The sequence below is a fragment of the Daucus carota genome, chromosome 5 (genome assembly GCF_001625215.2).
Source record: "Daucus carota subsp. sativus chromosome 5, DH1 v3.0, whole genome shotgun sequence".
Lineage (NCBI taxonomy): Eukaryota > Viridiplantae > Streptophyta > Magnoliopsida > Apiales > Apiaceae > Daucus > Daucus carota.
In genome coordinates this window covers 30,905,642-30,921,130 of record NC_030385.2, presented here as the reverse complement: position 1 = coordinate 30,921,130, position 15,489 = coordinate 30,905,642, and the positions used below count along the sequence as shown (strand labels likewise).

At 35.5% G+C, this 15,489-nt stretch overlaps 2 protein-coding genes across 2 annotated transcripts; one reads left to right on the top strand and one right to left on the bottom strand.

Moving 5' to 3' along the window:
- Positions 1-187: 187 nt before the first annotated feature.
- On the bottom strand, positions 188-2,292 carry LOC108223727 (uncharacterized). The gene has a single exon (XM_017398112.2). It carries the CDS (start codon positions 2,193-2,195, stop codon positions 357-359), a length of 1,839 nt encoding a protein of 612 aa, XP_017253601.1. The 5' UTR covers positions 2,196-2,292; the 3' UTR covers positions 188-356.
- A 1,734-nt stretch (positions 2,293-4,026) lies between these two features.
- On the top strand, positions 4,027-15,239 carry LOC108220981 (villin-4). The gene is given in 24 exon segments (XM_064092966.1): positions 4,027-4,277; positions 5,172-5,226; positions 5,307-5,409; positions 5,673-5,772; positions 6,011-6,079; positions 6,158-6,394; positions 6,475-6,652; positions 6,739-6,871; positions 7,354-7,516; positions 7,622-7,769; positions 7,915-8,021; positions 9,123-9,278; positions 10,453-10,521; positions 10,618-10,686; positions 10,786-10,923; positions 11,633-11,761; positions 12,104-12,279; position 12,533; positions 12,572-12,712; positions 13,047-13,175; positions 13,270-13,329; positions 13,868-14,192; positions 14,279-14,463; positions 14,550-15,239. Coding segments are annotated over 22 exon segments (2,883 nt in total). The 5' UTR covers positions 4,027-4,277; positions 5,172-5,226; positions 5,307-5,353; the 3' UTR covers positions 14,664-15,239.
- Positions 15,240-15,489: the final 250 nt, after the last annotated feature.

Here is a 15,489-nt window from a genome sequence, read left to right as displayed (position 1 = left end):
AGGCACAAGCCTTCTACAATTCTCTTTCAAGATTCATAAGAAAGCATCAGCACAGTACCCAATGTAGCTAATAGTTTCCAAATTGGCATAACAATTGTGTAAATCGAAAGCTACAAAAACCATGACAGTGGCGTTTATAATCAAACTAATATTAATGATTTAATGTAACTATAACTGTAAACTCCTGTGAGGAACAAATATAAATTTTAAAGAAATTTCAAATAAAATTAGTGCAAACTAGCTCACAGCACCAGCAGTCTATAAGAAGGCTCGTAGGGTTCACAATATCATCAATTTAGAAGGAAAAATAAAGAAATCAATGCTTGAGATGGATAAGCCACCTTTAAATGTGTTATTCAAGATATTTTGCGGATCATTCTGGCAACGCGGACAACTCTCTTTCCTTTTGCACCCCTCTTTTTTAGCATTGGCTTCTTTGTAGCAGGAGGCATCTCCCTAATTGGACCTGGAGATAAACCCTTCTTAAGGGCACTGCCTCTAGGGGTAGCAGATGGAGGTAATCTCAAATCCTGGGGAGGCATCGGGCTGTTTGGTTTCCACACTATGTTATTCTTGACAGAAAACCTAACTTTCTTTGCACTCTTCTCACTAGTCTCTGCACCTGCATCCATCTGCTCCACACTGGTCAAGTCGGGTTTTTTCTTCTTTTTCCCATCCGCGCTTCTTGCTCTTTTCCTCTTCTTTGAGACGGGTGCAATTTCAACTTCAGGAGAATCAAGTGAACTCAAACCATCTTTATCCAAGCCAACTTCAGAAGCAACCTTCTCAAACTGCATCCGAAGATTTGAGACAACAGATTCATTAAAATCTATAAGGTTCTCATTGTTAGCTGTTTCAATGACTGAATCAAAGCCATTGGCAATAATCATATCTTCATCAGTGGAAACAACACCCTTCTTTTTACTGCTTCCATTTGAATCCTTTTTAATCTTCTTTTTCTTTTTGGAAGACTTGCTTGCAGAAGTCCCATTTACCATCTCAACTGAAGTGGGGATCAGTTCGGTACTAGACATGTCTAGCTCATTCTCACCGCAAGCAACAGATCTGTTCATATTTGTCTCAAAGCCATTAGCAATACCCATATCCTCATCCTCATTCTCAGAGGAAACACCGTTCTTCTTCTTCTTATTGCTTCTTCCATCAATCTCCTTTTTCACTTTCTTTTTCTTTTTAGAAGCCTTGCTTACTGAAGCCCCAATCTCCATCTCACTGGACATCTTCACTCCATTCTCAACAGAATCAATAGGAATCAGATTCGGGACCTCTTCATCATCTTCAATTCCAACATCAGGTACTGAAATGTCAACCCCCGACACCTCCAAATCCTTCTCCAATTTCAAAAACTCCTGGTGCAAACCAAACAAAACCTTCCTATTCACCTGAACACACTCCGCCGCTGACCCCAACTCAAAAAACTTCTCAGCAAAACCCATACTCAATGCCAAATTCCCAACCCTTAACGTCTCATCATCCACCTCCTTCCCCAACTTCTTCCTTTCCAACAACTCCCTCCCCTTGTTAACCAAAACCTCAAACACATTAGTCTTTATCTTCCCAATCAAAACCTTATCTTGACACTTCCCCATGACATCAAACAAAACCCCAAACAAAGCCCAACTCACCTCCTTCCCCACCGGAACAAACCCCTTAAACTCATCAAGAAACACCGACGCAACATGATAATTCACCCCATTCCCTAAACACTTATCCTCCGCGAAAAAAACCCGCTTTTCCAAAACCTCAACAAAACTCCTAACAACCCCCAAATCCCAATTATTCCTCTTCAACGCCACAAAACACGCATTCACAAACCTCCTAATCAGCAAATAAAACTTATCTAGCCTATGCCCATCAATCCTGGTCCATTCACGCCGCATCGTAATCAAGAAAACAGATAGATACTCAAGAGATAACAACAAGGGCATCTTATAAAGCAAACTAGACAAAGAATTGATGAGATCAGATTGTACCGGGGATTTATCAGCATGCCAAACACAAAAGAACAGACCTTTCCAAATCTTCTTCAGCTCTTCATGAGAGACTTGTTGCTGAGATTGAAGATAGAGTTTGAGGAGCTTGAGAGCTTTGTCTCGGGTCGATTTGTTGCAAGAGGCTAATTGTTTGATTAGGGTTTGCGTGGGGAGTGATGATGTGATTTGGGTGTTGTTAGCCATTCTGGGTCTCTGTGTGTGTGCAGAGGTGAGTGAGTTTTTGTAGAGGCGGAGGATGAGAATGAAAATAAAACCCTAGATTTTATTATTTGGGTTTAAAGTTTAAAACCTCTGCTGGCTCGGTTCTCAAACTCCGGGTCCGGAAAATTTTAAAATTTGGTCCGGTAAAAAAAGTTGGATATACCTACGGTCACCGACTCACCGAGTCACCGTGCATCATCTCAAACAAAATTAATTTTTGCATCTACTTTGTTGAATATAACTAGCTTGAAATCCCTGCAAAATATGATAATTTTAAATAAATTCTAATGTTTTAATTGTTATATTTATATAATTTAATAATTGATGATATTTTCGTACAATTGATTTTTCTCAATGCTATCAACACATTTTTTTTATATCTCTGATAAATGAGACATTTGAATTTCTACTTATGATTTTCTTATATTTGTTAAGTAAAATTAAGTAAAATGTTATATAGTTAATTACAGACTCTTGCATTATGTAAAACAGAGTCAAAGTGGATAAGATATTAATAGTTAAAAGCGGTGATGAAATTTGAATATATCTCACCCATTTTGTCCCTTTTTAAATGATTTAAAGGTATTAGTTTCATAATTGATGTAGGCTGGATTGCTCGAGATATCATTGTAATACTTTTTAAATCAAAGGATATAAATATTTCATGTGTGAAGTGATCTAAAGATAAAATGATTATTTGTTTAGCTCGCCCTTTGTTTTTCAATTTGACAATTCATGAGTTTGTCCCTGGTGAATTGTGTAGTATGTAAATGTAAATGTCAACAATTAATACGTATATAAGATTGTATAGTATGCAAGTGTAAAAAGTTAAAAAAAAAAACTTGCAAAATGTGCTTACAATTGGATGACAATCAAATTGACGGTAAACATCTTGGACTCCAATACTCCAAGATTTTGTGGTCTTCACAGAGAAATTACTCTTAAACAAACCAAGAGAAATTACTCCTCAGAGCAAATCCAATGGTGATGTTAAAATAGATGTAGTTATTGTTATAATTTGAAATTAAAATGATTTTTGGTGCTAAAATAGAATTTATGTTCCAATGATAAATGTAAAACAGAACCAAACATATCCAAATAAAGTTATATTCTCATTACATAATCTTAAAGTACATAACTATATTTGTCATAATTACTTTACAAATGCAATTTGTCACTTGCATGCTTATGTGGCAATTATAGCACCATCTATACTTGGTTCTATATTTAGCACCAAGTATAACATTTTGCTATTTTACATTCAAGTTTAGCATCTCATTGGAGTTGAGTTTTTTGCTTGAATGCTACATTATAGCAATAGCACCTAGCTTAGCACCACCATCCACCATTGGACTTGCTCTCAACGATATCACCCACCGTCTCTATATGTCATCACTCACCTAAGGTTCATCCTCGCCCCACATTCAATCCATCCCGGGCCTACAAAAATCCGTCAAGGTGTTTTGTACAGACTTTGAACAGGTTCCAGACAGCTTCAAGTGTCAATACCTGGCCCACTACGATCCTACTAGGTCTCACCCCAACCCTATTTAGACCCTATCTAAGCTCGTGGTCATTCCCCGGCCCTAAAACTCTTTTCATTCTAATTAATCGAATTGGTTTTGATTTAGTTTATATTTTGATGGTTTGTATTGCTTATATATGTGTATTTATGTATGTGTTTGAATTTAACACAAATATAAATATTGATTAACAAATAATGAGACCAATTGCGTTTTCTATTTCTTCTGGCAAGTTACTAATTACTCACATAAATTAGTAAATCCAATAATCGAAAAGATATCACACATATAATTTCCAGTAAGATACTAATTACTCACATAAAAATAAAATTCTAACCTCGATCAAGTTCTATCAGTCTGTTGCATATTGGAATGAGACCCAATTGCGTTTTCTATTTCTTCCAGCAAGTTACCCAGTTGTGATGTTGAAGTGCCCCGACAGAACACACTTAGCAACAACTACAAGCAAAGATGTTGAAGAGGAATGTGCAACTGCAAGTACAACACTTACACTGCGATTGTCGGCAAGAAAAAGAGCATAGTAATAACATTACATTCTATATTCCTGTTTTGTTCCCTTATTATTTTGTTGTGTCTATTTTGAATATGAATACATGCACATATATAATATGAGTGAATGATCTCCTCCCAAAGCGGGAAGTCAGCAGCATCACAAACCACATTTCAGTTTTTCAAGGAGAGAAACCCCCTTACACTTTTTTCTCCATCACCATTTCATTTTTTTCCCCTTTCTTTCTCTTTGACCCTTTGTTTTTTCGCCTTTCAGAATCAAGAACTTTGTTTTATTTTTTCCAGAAATTTCAGGTGAAACCCAGTAAAACCTGATTAGTTTCTACCCCTTTGAAATTTGTTGACGTTGGAATTGTTGCATTATGTTGGTCTTTTGTTAAGCATGCGGTATGTGGCCTTATTGTTCTCTGTAGAAAGTCTATGATTTTTGCAGATAATATTGCTCTGTATTTAATTTGTTTATATGTATTGTTTGGAAGATTCTGTGCTGTTTGATTACTTGCAGTTGCATTTTATACATTCTATGCTAGTTTTCAATTTAACTGGAATAGAATTATTGGTGTAAGGTTTACTAATTAGTATGTACCTAAAAATGTGAAGCGTATTTCATATCTACTTGGTAATTAATGCTAATATAAATGGTGGCTGGAAAAAAAAAATGAGATTGTATATGTTACTTGTAATGTTAGATTTGAATGTAACATGTCTTACTTTTGCAAATGGTGGATTTCCATAATCAATCAAACTGTAATAATTTACCAATTTTTCCCCTATGCATTCCATTTTAGCCACCATAATTCAGAATCATCCCTTTCTTCACATGATATTTTATTTCACACTGATTGGCTGTTTTTGTTTTCTTTTTCTAATTATTAAACACCCCTTAATTTACCCTGAAATGCAGGGCAATCTGCCGTGCAGGCAGTAGGATGCGTTGCCAATCATGACGTCAGCTTCTGGTTTGGATTGTTTTTGCTTTATGTAGTATCTTCCATGTGTTTTTGGATTACCTTATTCTGGATCTTTTTATGGATTCCAGGAAGTGACTATTAATGTTGGGAGAGATTCTAAAACTAAAACACAGCTATGTCCATTTCCGCTAAAGATTTGGATCCAGCTTTTCAAGGAGCTGGACAAAAGGAGTATCCTTTCCTTTGTTACAAAATAGTGTTAAATATCTTCTTGTCAACTTCAAAATATGCCTGTTTCATTTCATTTGTGTGTTAACCATCTAAACTTTCCGAAGAAGTCTGCCCTTAATGACATCAGTACGCAAGAAAAGAAAAATAGCGGTGATCTAAATTTGAAATGCATGAACTGATTTTTAGATAATTATGCCCTTGAAGTTGTTTTTTTTACTCCTATTCAAGAGGTTTATATTTCCTGTTTCTTTAACAATACATAGAGGGTTAGAGATTTGGCGCATTGAAAATTTTCATCCAGTACCTGTGCCAGCGTCTTCTCATGGAAAGTTTTTTACCGGGGACTCCTATATCATTCTGAAGGTAAGTGATGTGACAGGATTCTTTCATTTTATTTATCACTTTACACTCATTTAACATTATTATATATATAAGTTCTCATTTAACATTGTATCAGCTATTCTCTGAGTGCTTAGAAGAATTAACCTAATTATCCTGTCAGTTGTCAGTAAGTAATATTGTGTGATTATCAGTGGGCAGATTGGGAACTCCATAATTGAGTCTGATTACATTCTAAATTGCCATAGTTTTTTGAGTGCAGACAACTGCTCTAAAAAGTCGCGCCCTCTCGCATGATGTACACTATTGGCTTGGTAAAGACACTAGTCAAGTAAGTACTTGTTTCCAGTAGTTTAATCTTTTATGTATCCACACATAGTTGTCTGGCTAAAAACTCTGTTTTACATAGGATGAAGCTGGGACTGCAGCTATCAAGACAATTGAACTAGATGCAGTTCTTAAAGGGAAGGCTGTTCAGTACCGTGAGGTGCAAGGACATGAAACTGAAAAGTTTCTTTCTTATTTTAAACCATGTATCATACCTCAAAAAGGTGGAGTTGCATCTGGATTTAAACATGCTGAAGCCGAAGAACATAAAACACGTTTGTATGCTTGTAAAGGGGAACATGTTGTTCATGTGAATGAGGTAAGTAAAGAATGATCCTTCATCGGTATGATGGATTTTTACACATTGCTAATTCTAGTCCCTTTATATAATGGTTTCAGGTTGAATTTGTTCGATCCTCACTGAATCATGACGACGTATTTATCCTTGACACAGATTCCAAAATTTTCCAGTTTAGTGGTTCTAAATCATCTATTCAAGAGAGAGCTAAAGCTATGGAAGTGGTCCAGTACATCAAAGATACTTATCATGATGGAAAATGTGAGATAGCTGCCATTGGTAAGCTAAACTTAAGTTGCGTATTAAGAAATGCTATCATACTGATCCCCAGCACTCTTATTCTTTGTTGTGATGTTTCCGGGTAGAGGATGGTAAATTGATGGCTGATGCTGAAAGTGGAGAGTTCTGGGGATTATTTGGTGGTTATGCTCCACTGCCAAAGAGAACTGCTACCGATGATGCTCAAAGTATTGATGCTATTCCTACCAGACTTTTCGGGTAATAAAATTTTTGCTATTGGAATTTGCTTATATCTTACATTTACTTTCAGTCTCTAAATTTTATTCACTGGTACACTATCTTCTTGCTTAATTCAGCTGTCATGCATTCTCTAATTTAATACAGTTTCTGTTACAGTAATTGGTTATCGTTGTCATATTAGCGACATATAGATTAATTCAAATATAGGCATTACCATGTACTTTTTTATCTGTGCCTTCTAACATATTACGTACAAGTTTTAAGATCGTTTATTATTCATACTTTGTTAGTTTTATATGCATAACAAAGAGACAAAAGGAGGTGAAAGGTATTTAACCTTTAATATTAGTGGAATGCATTCAAGCCTTCAGAGGAGAAGATTTGTGTAATGATTATATATTTTAGCATCAAGCTGGTGATCCAGTGCTCTTCTTTATCTTTGTGCAAAATTAATATAAGCCTCGTAGTTCCCGAATTGACAGAAGTATGTTCTCCTATAGTGTGTCTGAAGGGCATCCAAAACCAATGGATGCTGAAACTCTGACAAGGGAGTTGCTAGACTCTAATAAATGCTACCTTCTGGATTGCGGGTTGGAAATTTATGCTTGGATGGGGAAAAATACTTCTCTTGATCAAAGAAAAAGTGCAAGTCAAGCCGCAGAGGTGTCTTTTGTTTCATTTTCTCTTTATGAAAAAAAATTGTTAATGCCTTCTAATCTTGATGTATATTTATGAGCAACTAATTAGTGCAGTGAACTTATTACGTAGGAATTACTGCAAAGTGTAGATCGACCAAAAACTCATGTCATTCGAGTAGTGGAGGGATCTGAGACCGTTATGTTCCGCTCTAAATTTGATTTATGGCCTGAAGCACCTGCAGTAAAAGAACCGGAGGTTGGCAGGGGCAAGGTTGCTGGTGAGCTTATATACATAATTATATCCTCTTGCACAAAAATAGTCTTAATATCACCTTATCTGTATTTATATATTTTTTTCTTGCAAACATTCTACTTCCAGTTAGATTGTTGTTTATTTTCAGTTCTTTGCTGGTTTTCTTGTAGCACTTCTCAGGCGCCAAGGTGTAAATGTTAAGGGACTTATGAAAGAAAGCCCTGCAAAGGAAGAAGCTCAGACACAGCCACATATTGATTGCACCGGGAACTTGCAGGTACTGACTAATGAGTACTACTTCAGTACCAGAAGACTGATATTGTAAATATTTTTTGTGGCTGCTGCCTGCCAGGACTATAATTCTGTGACTGGTTTAATGTTTCCCTCAAACATAAATGAAGATCAGATTCAGGATGTGAGTTATACTTATGAAAGAACACGGGTACTGTTCGCGAAGATCTCGATGTATATGAGTACTTGGACTTTCCATGGGAAAGCAGATGCCCGTGGATTTACATTAGGAATGGATATAGTATTTCCCCATCTTAGTGGGATTGCCCAGTGAAAGCCTTTATGAGAAATTATGTCTCAAGTTTAAATATGGGGTCTGAGGATTGATTTAGAGTTCCGTCACATACTATTATAAAAATAATACATAATACATATATTTATCATATTATCATATTATTTATAAGAGATAATTACAAATAAAATAATTATCCAGAAAGATTCAACTGTAGAACCAGTTTTGAAAATCAAATTTTTTGTTCAAATTTTAGATGTTAATTTTTTTTATAAAATATATATCGTTATATATACATTGCAATCACATTTTATATGTATTCTGTAATAAAAACTATAATAGAATCAATGATTTGTAACGGGATGCTACGGAACTCTGAATAAGAAGGTTCTGTGGAATGTTGGTTGGTCTATATATATAACCAAACCAAGCCAAACGTACCCACTATTTCCCGCTTAGCAGGGAGGGAGGGTAAGTTGTACTCTGATCATGCCTCTACCCCCTACCCTAAAAGAGTAGGGAGGTTGTTTCTGTGAATGCCCCCGCTTAGTGCGTTATAAAAAAGGCAATAAATAGTTTATCATGTGTGACTGCTGCCTGAAAATTAATTGATATTATAATTTTAATCTTTCTATATAAATGGTAAGTTTTAGTAAAGTTTGTATGACTCTTGTCATTCACATAAAAAGAATACAGTATCGTCTTTATCTCTTTTCATTTTACTAGACTTTTTGCTATTATAAAAGGATATACTCATGTAACATTTAACACAGTTTATATGATACAGACTGATCACTCTATATATAGTGCACTTTCATGTTTTTCTGTTAACTGTATGTATTCATGGTTGGGAAGGTGTGGCGTGTGGATGGAGAAGGGAAGACTCTTCTATCAGGTGATGATGAATCAAGACTTTACAGTGGAGACTGCTATATCTTTCAATATTCATATTCTGCGGAAAGAGGAGAGGAACACATGATTGGGACATGGTTTGGAAAGCAATCCGTTCAGGTGATTTTCACTTGTAGTAACTCCTACAATGTTATGTTTTGTTATACGACATGCATGCACTTTAATAGTCATAAGTACATGAACTCTAGCATGACTTCGCGAATCAGCAAGTGGCTATACATGCGAAAATGTTTTATTCACAAAAACTAAGAAAGAGAAGAATCTGCACAAATTCCTAGCACCAAAACTTGACTGTCGAACATCGTGGTCTTGAATTTGTACCCTCTCCACATATACATACACTTTGACCTTATAAGTTGCTTGGAGAATAAACTTTTAAAGAGGCAAACATGAATGATCTTGTCTCTCTAAACTGTATTATCACTACAGCCACTTCGTAGCTGTCCAGGTCAACCATGTGCATATGTATTTATGTCCTAATTGTAATAAGAATAAATCCTTTGTATCTTTTTAAAATAAACTGAGCGTTTTGCCATCCCAAGCTACTACTCCCCCCACCCCATTTTTATTTTATTTTAAGTTCAATTCAAGGAATTTAAATGCGAACGTACACACACGTGCCTCCACTTAGGTGCGAACCCTTGTTACTAACGAGTAGAGGGGTATCCATCCACAGTGCTAGTGATTAACTACTATCTGTAGGGACAGTGGGAACACACAAACCAAAGGGAGTTTTATAGAAGAAGAGAGATAGAAACAAAACATATTTGACATTCAAAGGTTTAACCGAGTGAGTTATCATGTTTTTGGAGTTATGGTAAATAGTTACCATCAAGTATGAAACTATTATGATGTCGTATTTAATTCTTATAAACTTTTATCAGAACCAAAAAAATAAGTCTGAAAGCTGAAGTCATCTCTAGTTTTAACAGCTCTAATTTCATGTAACTTTGTACCATGATGATGGAAATTGCTAGTCCTGCTTGTTCCTTGATAGAATAGATCATAAATTTCATATTGAAATTCTGGTATCTGTCTGACAGTAACTTCCATGTACTTGACACTATTTGTACAAAATTGCAGATCAAGTGCATTGCTTAAATAGTCATTATTACTAGTACCACCACTCAAATAATTTTCCGACAGCAGTCATTGCAAATCCTTTGAAATTTTTATTGATATAATTGAGTAGTGATACAGAAAAGGAAGATAGTTTTCACCCACTTTAGGAGTGTGTCTTGATTATTTACCTTGAACTAATGACAATTGATAGGTGGATAGAAGTTCAGCGATTTCACAAGCAAGTAAGATGATTGAGACAATGAAGTACTTGCCCACACAGGTTTACCATATGTTCACAAACAGTTTTAATAATGTAAAGTTAATAAACTTATTCTTTAACAATTTTTGTAATGGATTTGTCATTATGGAATTCTAGGCTTGCTATTATGATGGAAATGAACCTGTCGAGTTCTTTTCAATATTCCAGACCTTGATGGTCTTTAAGGTTTGTGAAAACCCTCAACTAAAAAGTTAAATATGTTTGTTTTCACATGCATGTGTGTTTCCCCCCTCTTTACAATCACCAATTCTGAAAATCTGTCAGGGAGGTCTTAGTGTTGGATACAAGAAATATATAGCAGAGAACGAACTTCCTGATGATACTCATACAGCGGAAGGGAAAGCTCTGTTTCGGGTACAGGGCACTGGACCAGAAAACATGCAAGCAATTCAAGTTGATAGAGTAAGCCCTATATAAGCTTCCTATCATGACTCACTTCTTCTGAAAATTGAAATTTTTGCTTAGTTCTCCATTCAGTGGTCATTAAATGTTTACTATTATGAAATTAAATCCCCTTAACTTAAGGTCTAATGCTTTGCTTTTTATCCACTTTTAACTGCACATGTTTCGGTAGTATTAGTTTGTGCCATGAAGTGCAACTATGTCACTTGGCCTCCCTTACCCTCATCCTTTTCTTTCAAACTGCACAAGTTCATAGGTTATCTTTAGGATTTAAATTGTAGATTATGTATTAGTTGTTTTAAATTAGATAAAGTAAGAAATAATTTTCTCGTCCCAAACCTAAGCTGACCCAGTCCTATCGGGAGAATTTGATTGAATGCTTTTTGGCCATGCCTGAACCCACAAGTGAATCCAAACACTTGGATCCAATTGAGTCTCAACAGGTAGTGGCACGCTCGTGTGTGTGTTGGCTTTGCTTTTAAATATTGCTAAGAACATCACAAAGTTTCATTTATGTAGATTAGTTATGATGGTAACAACCCACACCAAAAGTGTCCCCCATAAAATCCAATGCCAGCAATCTACTGCCTTAATGAATTATGTGTGTTTATAGGGTGAAAATATCTTTCTGTTCCACTCTTTCGCAAATTCTTGCTGATATAATCTGCATCTCTGAGAGAATTTGATTTCCTGTTTTTTTTTGCATCAGGTGGCAACATCTTTAAACTCGTCTCACTGTTTCATATTACATGATGGCTCCTTAGTCTTCACTTGGTTTGGAAACTTTACATCCTCTGGTGATCAAGATCTTCTTGACCGGCTGCTGGATTGGATAAAGGTATGATTCTGGGTTTTTCATCATTTTTTCCTTGTATGTCTGTCTGTTTTATGCTTCGATGGTGCAAATGTGACTTTTTAGACGTAATGCAGATGGAGTATCTTGACCTTTTTACATAATAAAAAAAGCAGTAGTTGTCTGCACCATCTGAACTTTTCATCTAAAGCAGGAAATGACATTATATAGTGCACTTTGATGTTATATGGTTTCAGTCTACTAAGAGAAAAAATTATTGTTTGCAATATAGTTCTGACACAATTCAGCTAGCTTGAAGACGTTCTTCTTCTTCTTCTTCTTTTTTTTTTTGTTTGTATATTAAAGTATCACTTTCTGTACCTACAGCCAGATATGCAGGGGACCAGAGTACAGAAGGAAGGCTCAGAGTCGGAGCAATTTTGGGACTTATTAGGTAGAAAAACAGAATACCCCAGCCAGAAGGTCAGAAGAGTTTCTGAAAGTGATCCTCATTTGTTCTCGTGCTCACTTTCAGCAGGTTAGAGGAATTACCTATATTTACAGTAGCTCTCTGGATATTATTCTCTTTGTTCTATTTGATCATTTCTGTTTCTTTCCATTGGTGACTGGTGCAATGCTTGCGCGTCTTCAGATTTAAAGGTCTGTCTTGAGTTTATATTTTTCTTTTTCATCGTAGTATATATATGTATTAATGTGCTGTGTATGTATATGCATATGCATATAATTTATGAATGTATGTGCTTATATATAAGTACATATGTTGCATGATTGGTTGGCAGTCCATAGCCACGGTAGAGTTGCTACATGAATTTGAATTAGATTTCTTGTTTCTAGGTGACAGAGATATACAACTTTGACCAAGATGATCTAATGACTGAAGATATATTCATCCTGGATTGTCATTCAGATATTTTTGTATGGGTGGGGCAACAGATCAGCTCAACAAAAAGAAAGGATGCATTATTAATTGCGGAGGTAAATTTTGGCCAGAGTTTTTTTCTAGAAGTATTTACTTCGATACAGTGATAATAGAACAAAGAAAATGATCAATTATGATGAGAAGAAATTTAAAAACTCCAGCACCAATCTAATCATTTTTGCTTGAACTGATAATATTATCTTGTTTCATGTATTGAATGTGTTAATAAAGTTGTTTTAAAAGGTGACTAATCGAACTAGTCACTTTCTAGGTTGCAGCTGCCCTCGCCTTTGGCCTTTAAAGGGCCTAATAGACTTAGAGTCTAAAATAACATTTAGTTTAAAATTCTAACACATGCTCAATTTTTCTTCGTTTATTTTTCATTTACAGAAATTTATTGAACGCGATTTTCTTCTTGAGAAATTATCACCTCATACTCCTATATATATTGTAATGGAAGGAAGTGAACCAACGCTTTTTACGCGCTTCTTCTCAAAATGGGACTCCACAAAATTTGCTGTAAGCAGTGAGAATAAATTGTAAATGAAGGAAGTGATTGTAGAAATTAATTATGTTTGTGATGAGCTTGATATTTGTTGCTGTATGGTTTCAGATGCATGGAAACTCATTCCAGAGAAAACTCGCCATAGTTAGGGGAAGTCGTAGTTTGGATGTAAGTCATCTTCCTTGGTTAACTTTTGTTTCCACTTGGCCAACTTATTATTATCATAGTGCATTACGTTCCGAAGTTTCAATTCTTATTTTCATCTTTTCCTACAAAATGAAGTTGTTCCGCTTGTACATAAGTTTTTTTTTTTAATAATCCACTTGTAGTAAAATCTTTCAACAGAGAAATAACAAAATAACCAAAATAAGGTGTATGATCTGGTGGAAGCCAGTGCAGTATGTCTTAAAGTTTACTATAAAAAACATACAGCTTATACTATATATGCTTATAAATAGTGCTTTACCCTTTAACTTATACAATAGTACTTTACCCTTTAACTTACTGCTGTTTTTCAATATTTGATAACCATGTATGAGAACTTGAGTTATCAGGTGATAAGCCTTGGTATTTTATTGCTATAGGGTTATACGACAGAACCATTTTACCAGTTGAAATTTGGTAATTTATTTCAATTGCCATGCTATCTCTATGGTTGTACGGTTGTGCTATGTTTGTCTTCTCATTTAATATGTCGAATGCTCAGAAACCCAAAAGGAGACCTGTATTAGGAGGAAGGTCTACAGCTTCACCAGAAAAACCACAGCGTTCCAGGAGTGTAACTGTGGCATCCTCCCGTGATCGACCCCGTCAACGAGGCAGATCTCCAGCATTTAATGCATTAGCTGCAAATTTTGAAAAACCAAGTGTTAGGAACCTGTCAACTCCTCCCCCGGCTGTAAAGAAGCTATATCCAAAACCTGGAACGTCTGATTCTCCAAAATTAATTTCTAAATCCATGGCCATAGCACAATTAAAGTCACAATTTGAGAAACCAGCCAAAACAAGTCTAATTCCCCGTATTCTAAAAGGTATGTATTGTTTGACTTTTTTAACACCGGATAATTTGGTAGTAATGACAACTGGAAATTTGAAGAAGCAACTCTTATGGGTGAAGGGAACGACTTAAAGGCAACCTCCAATGATAATTCATTTAGCAGCAGAATAGAAGCACTTACAATACAGGAGGATGTAAAAGAGGGTGAAGCTGATGATGATGAAGGGCTCCCGACATACCCTTATGAACAGCTTACAATACTCTCTATGAATCCTGTTACAGAAATTGATGTGACCAAACGAGAGGTATTGTTTCCAATTGACATCAATGCTTCAATGACTTTACTTTCACATATATTCAGTCACTGACTGTTAAATCTTGTTGCATGTAGTCTTATCTTTCGCCCGAAGAGTTCAATGACAAATTTAAGATGTCGAAGAGCGCCTTCTACAAATTACCAAAATGGAAACAGAACAAGCTAAAGATGGCACTTCAACTATTCTAAGTCTCTCGGTTCACCTTTGACTGCCAATTTTTACAGCTTAGATTGTCAAGGTGAACCCTGGTATACTTGATAGTAGCAGGAGCTTGTTCTTTTATTCACCTCAATGAAATTATTCCCATATATTTACGACTTACAATCCGTTCTAATTGTCGCCATATCTATTCTAAGCCTAATCACAGTCATTTTCCCACATGAGAGGGGTGTCTATCAAATCAAAAATTTAGCTAGTTTTTTCAGATGTGTCTATACTTCACAAGGACAAGGGCTATGTTGGCTACTTGTGCAATAGCTTTCGATGTATATGTTGTGTTTATTACAAAGGTGCCAACCTGAGCTTGCGTTGGACGAAGAACTCATGGGATTAGTCCTCAGAACACAGAAGAAGGATTAGGGAGGAGATATTCAAAAATAATAGCACACGTATGTTTATTTTTTAATTTAAATAGGAACAGAACAATTTTTCCATAGAGTGCTGATTGAAGATACTATATCAGCAAGAAGCTCTGTTTTGATCTCATTATCTCTGTATATTTTGGTGCCAGCTGAAGTTGAAGTATATTGTTATCTGTAGTTTAAAATTTAAAAGTTGTTCAACTTTATTTCAAATGTCAGCGTGTGCTTATTGCATGTCAAACCAGGATTTTTTTTTTTATATAAAAAAGGAATAATCAACGCTAATAATGGATGATAACTTGTGTTCTTATACTAATAATAACGGGGAAAATAGAGTAATAAGCTCCAAGTTGGTTTTTTCTTTCAATGATTCCAGAAATGCAAATAGGATAAGGAATCAAAAATATATGCCATTTTCACTTTATCCAGGTTC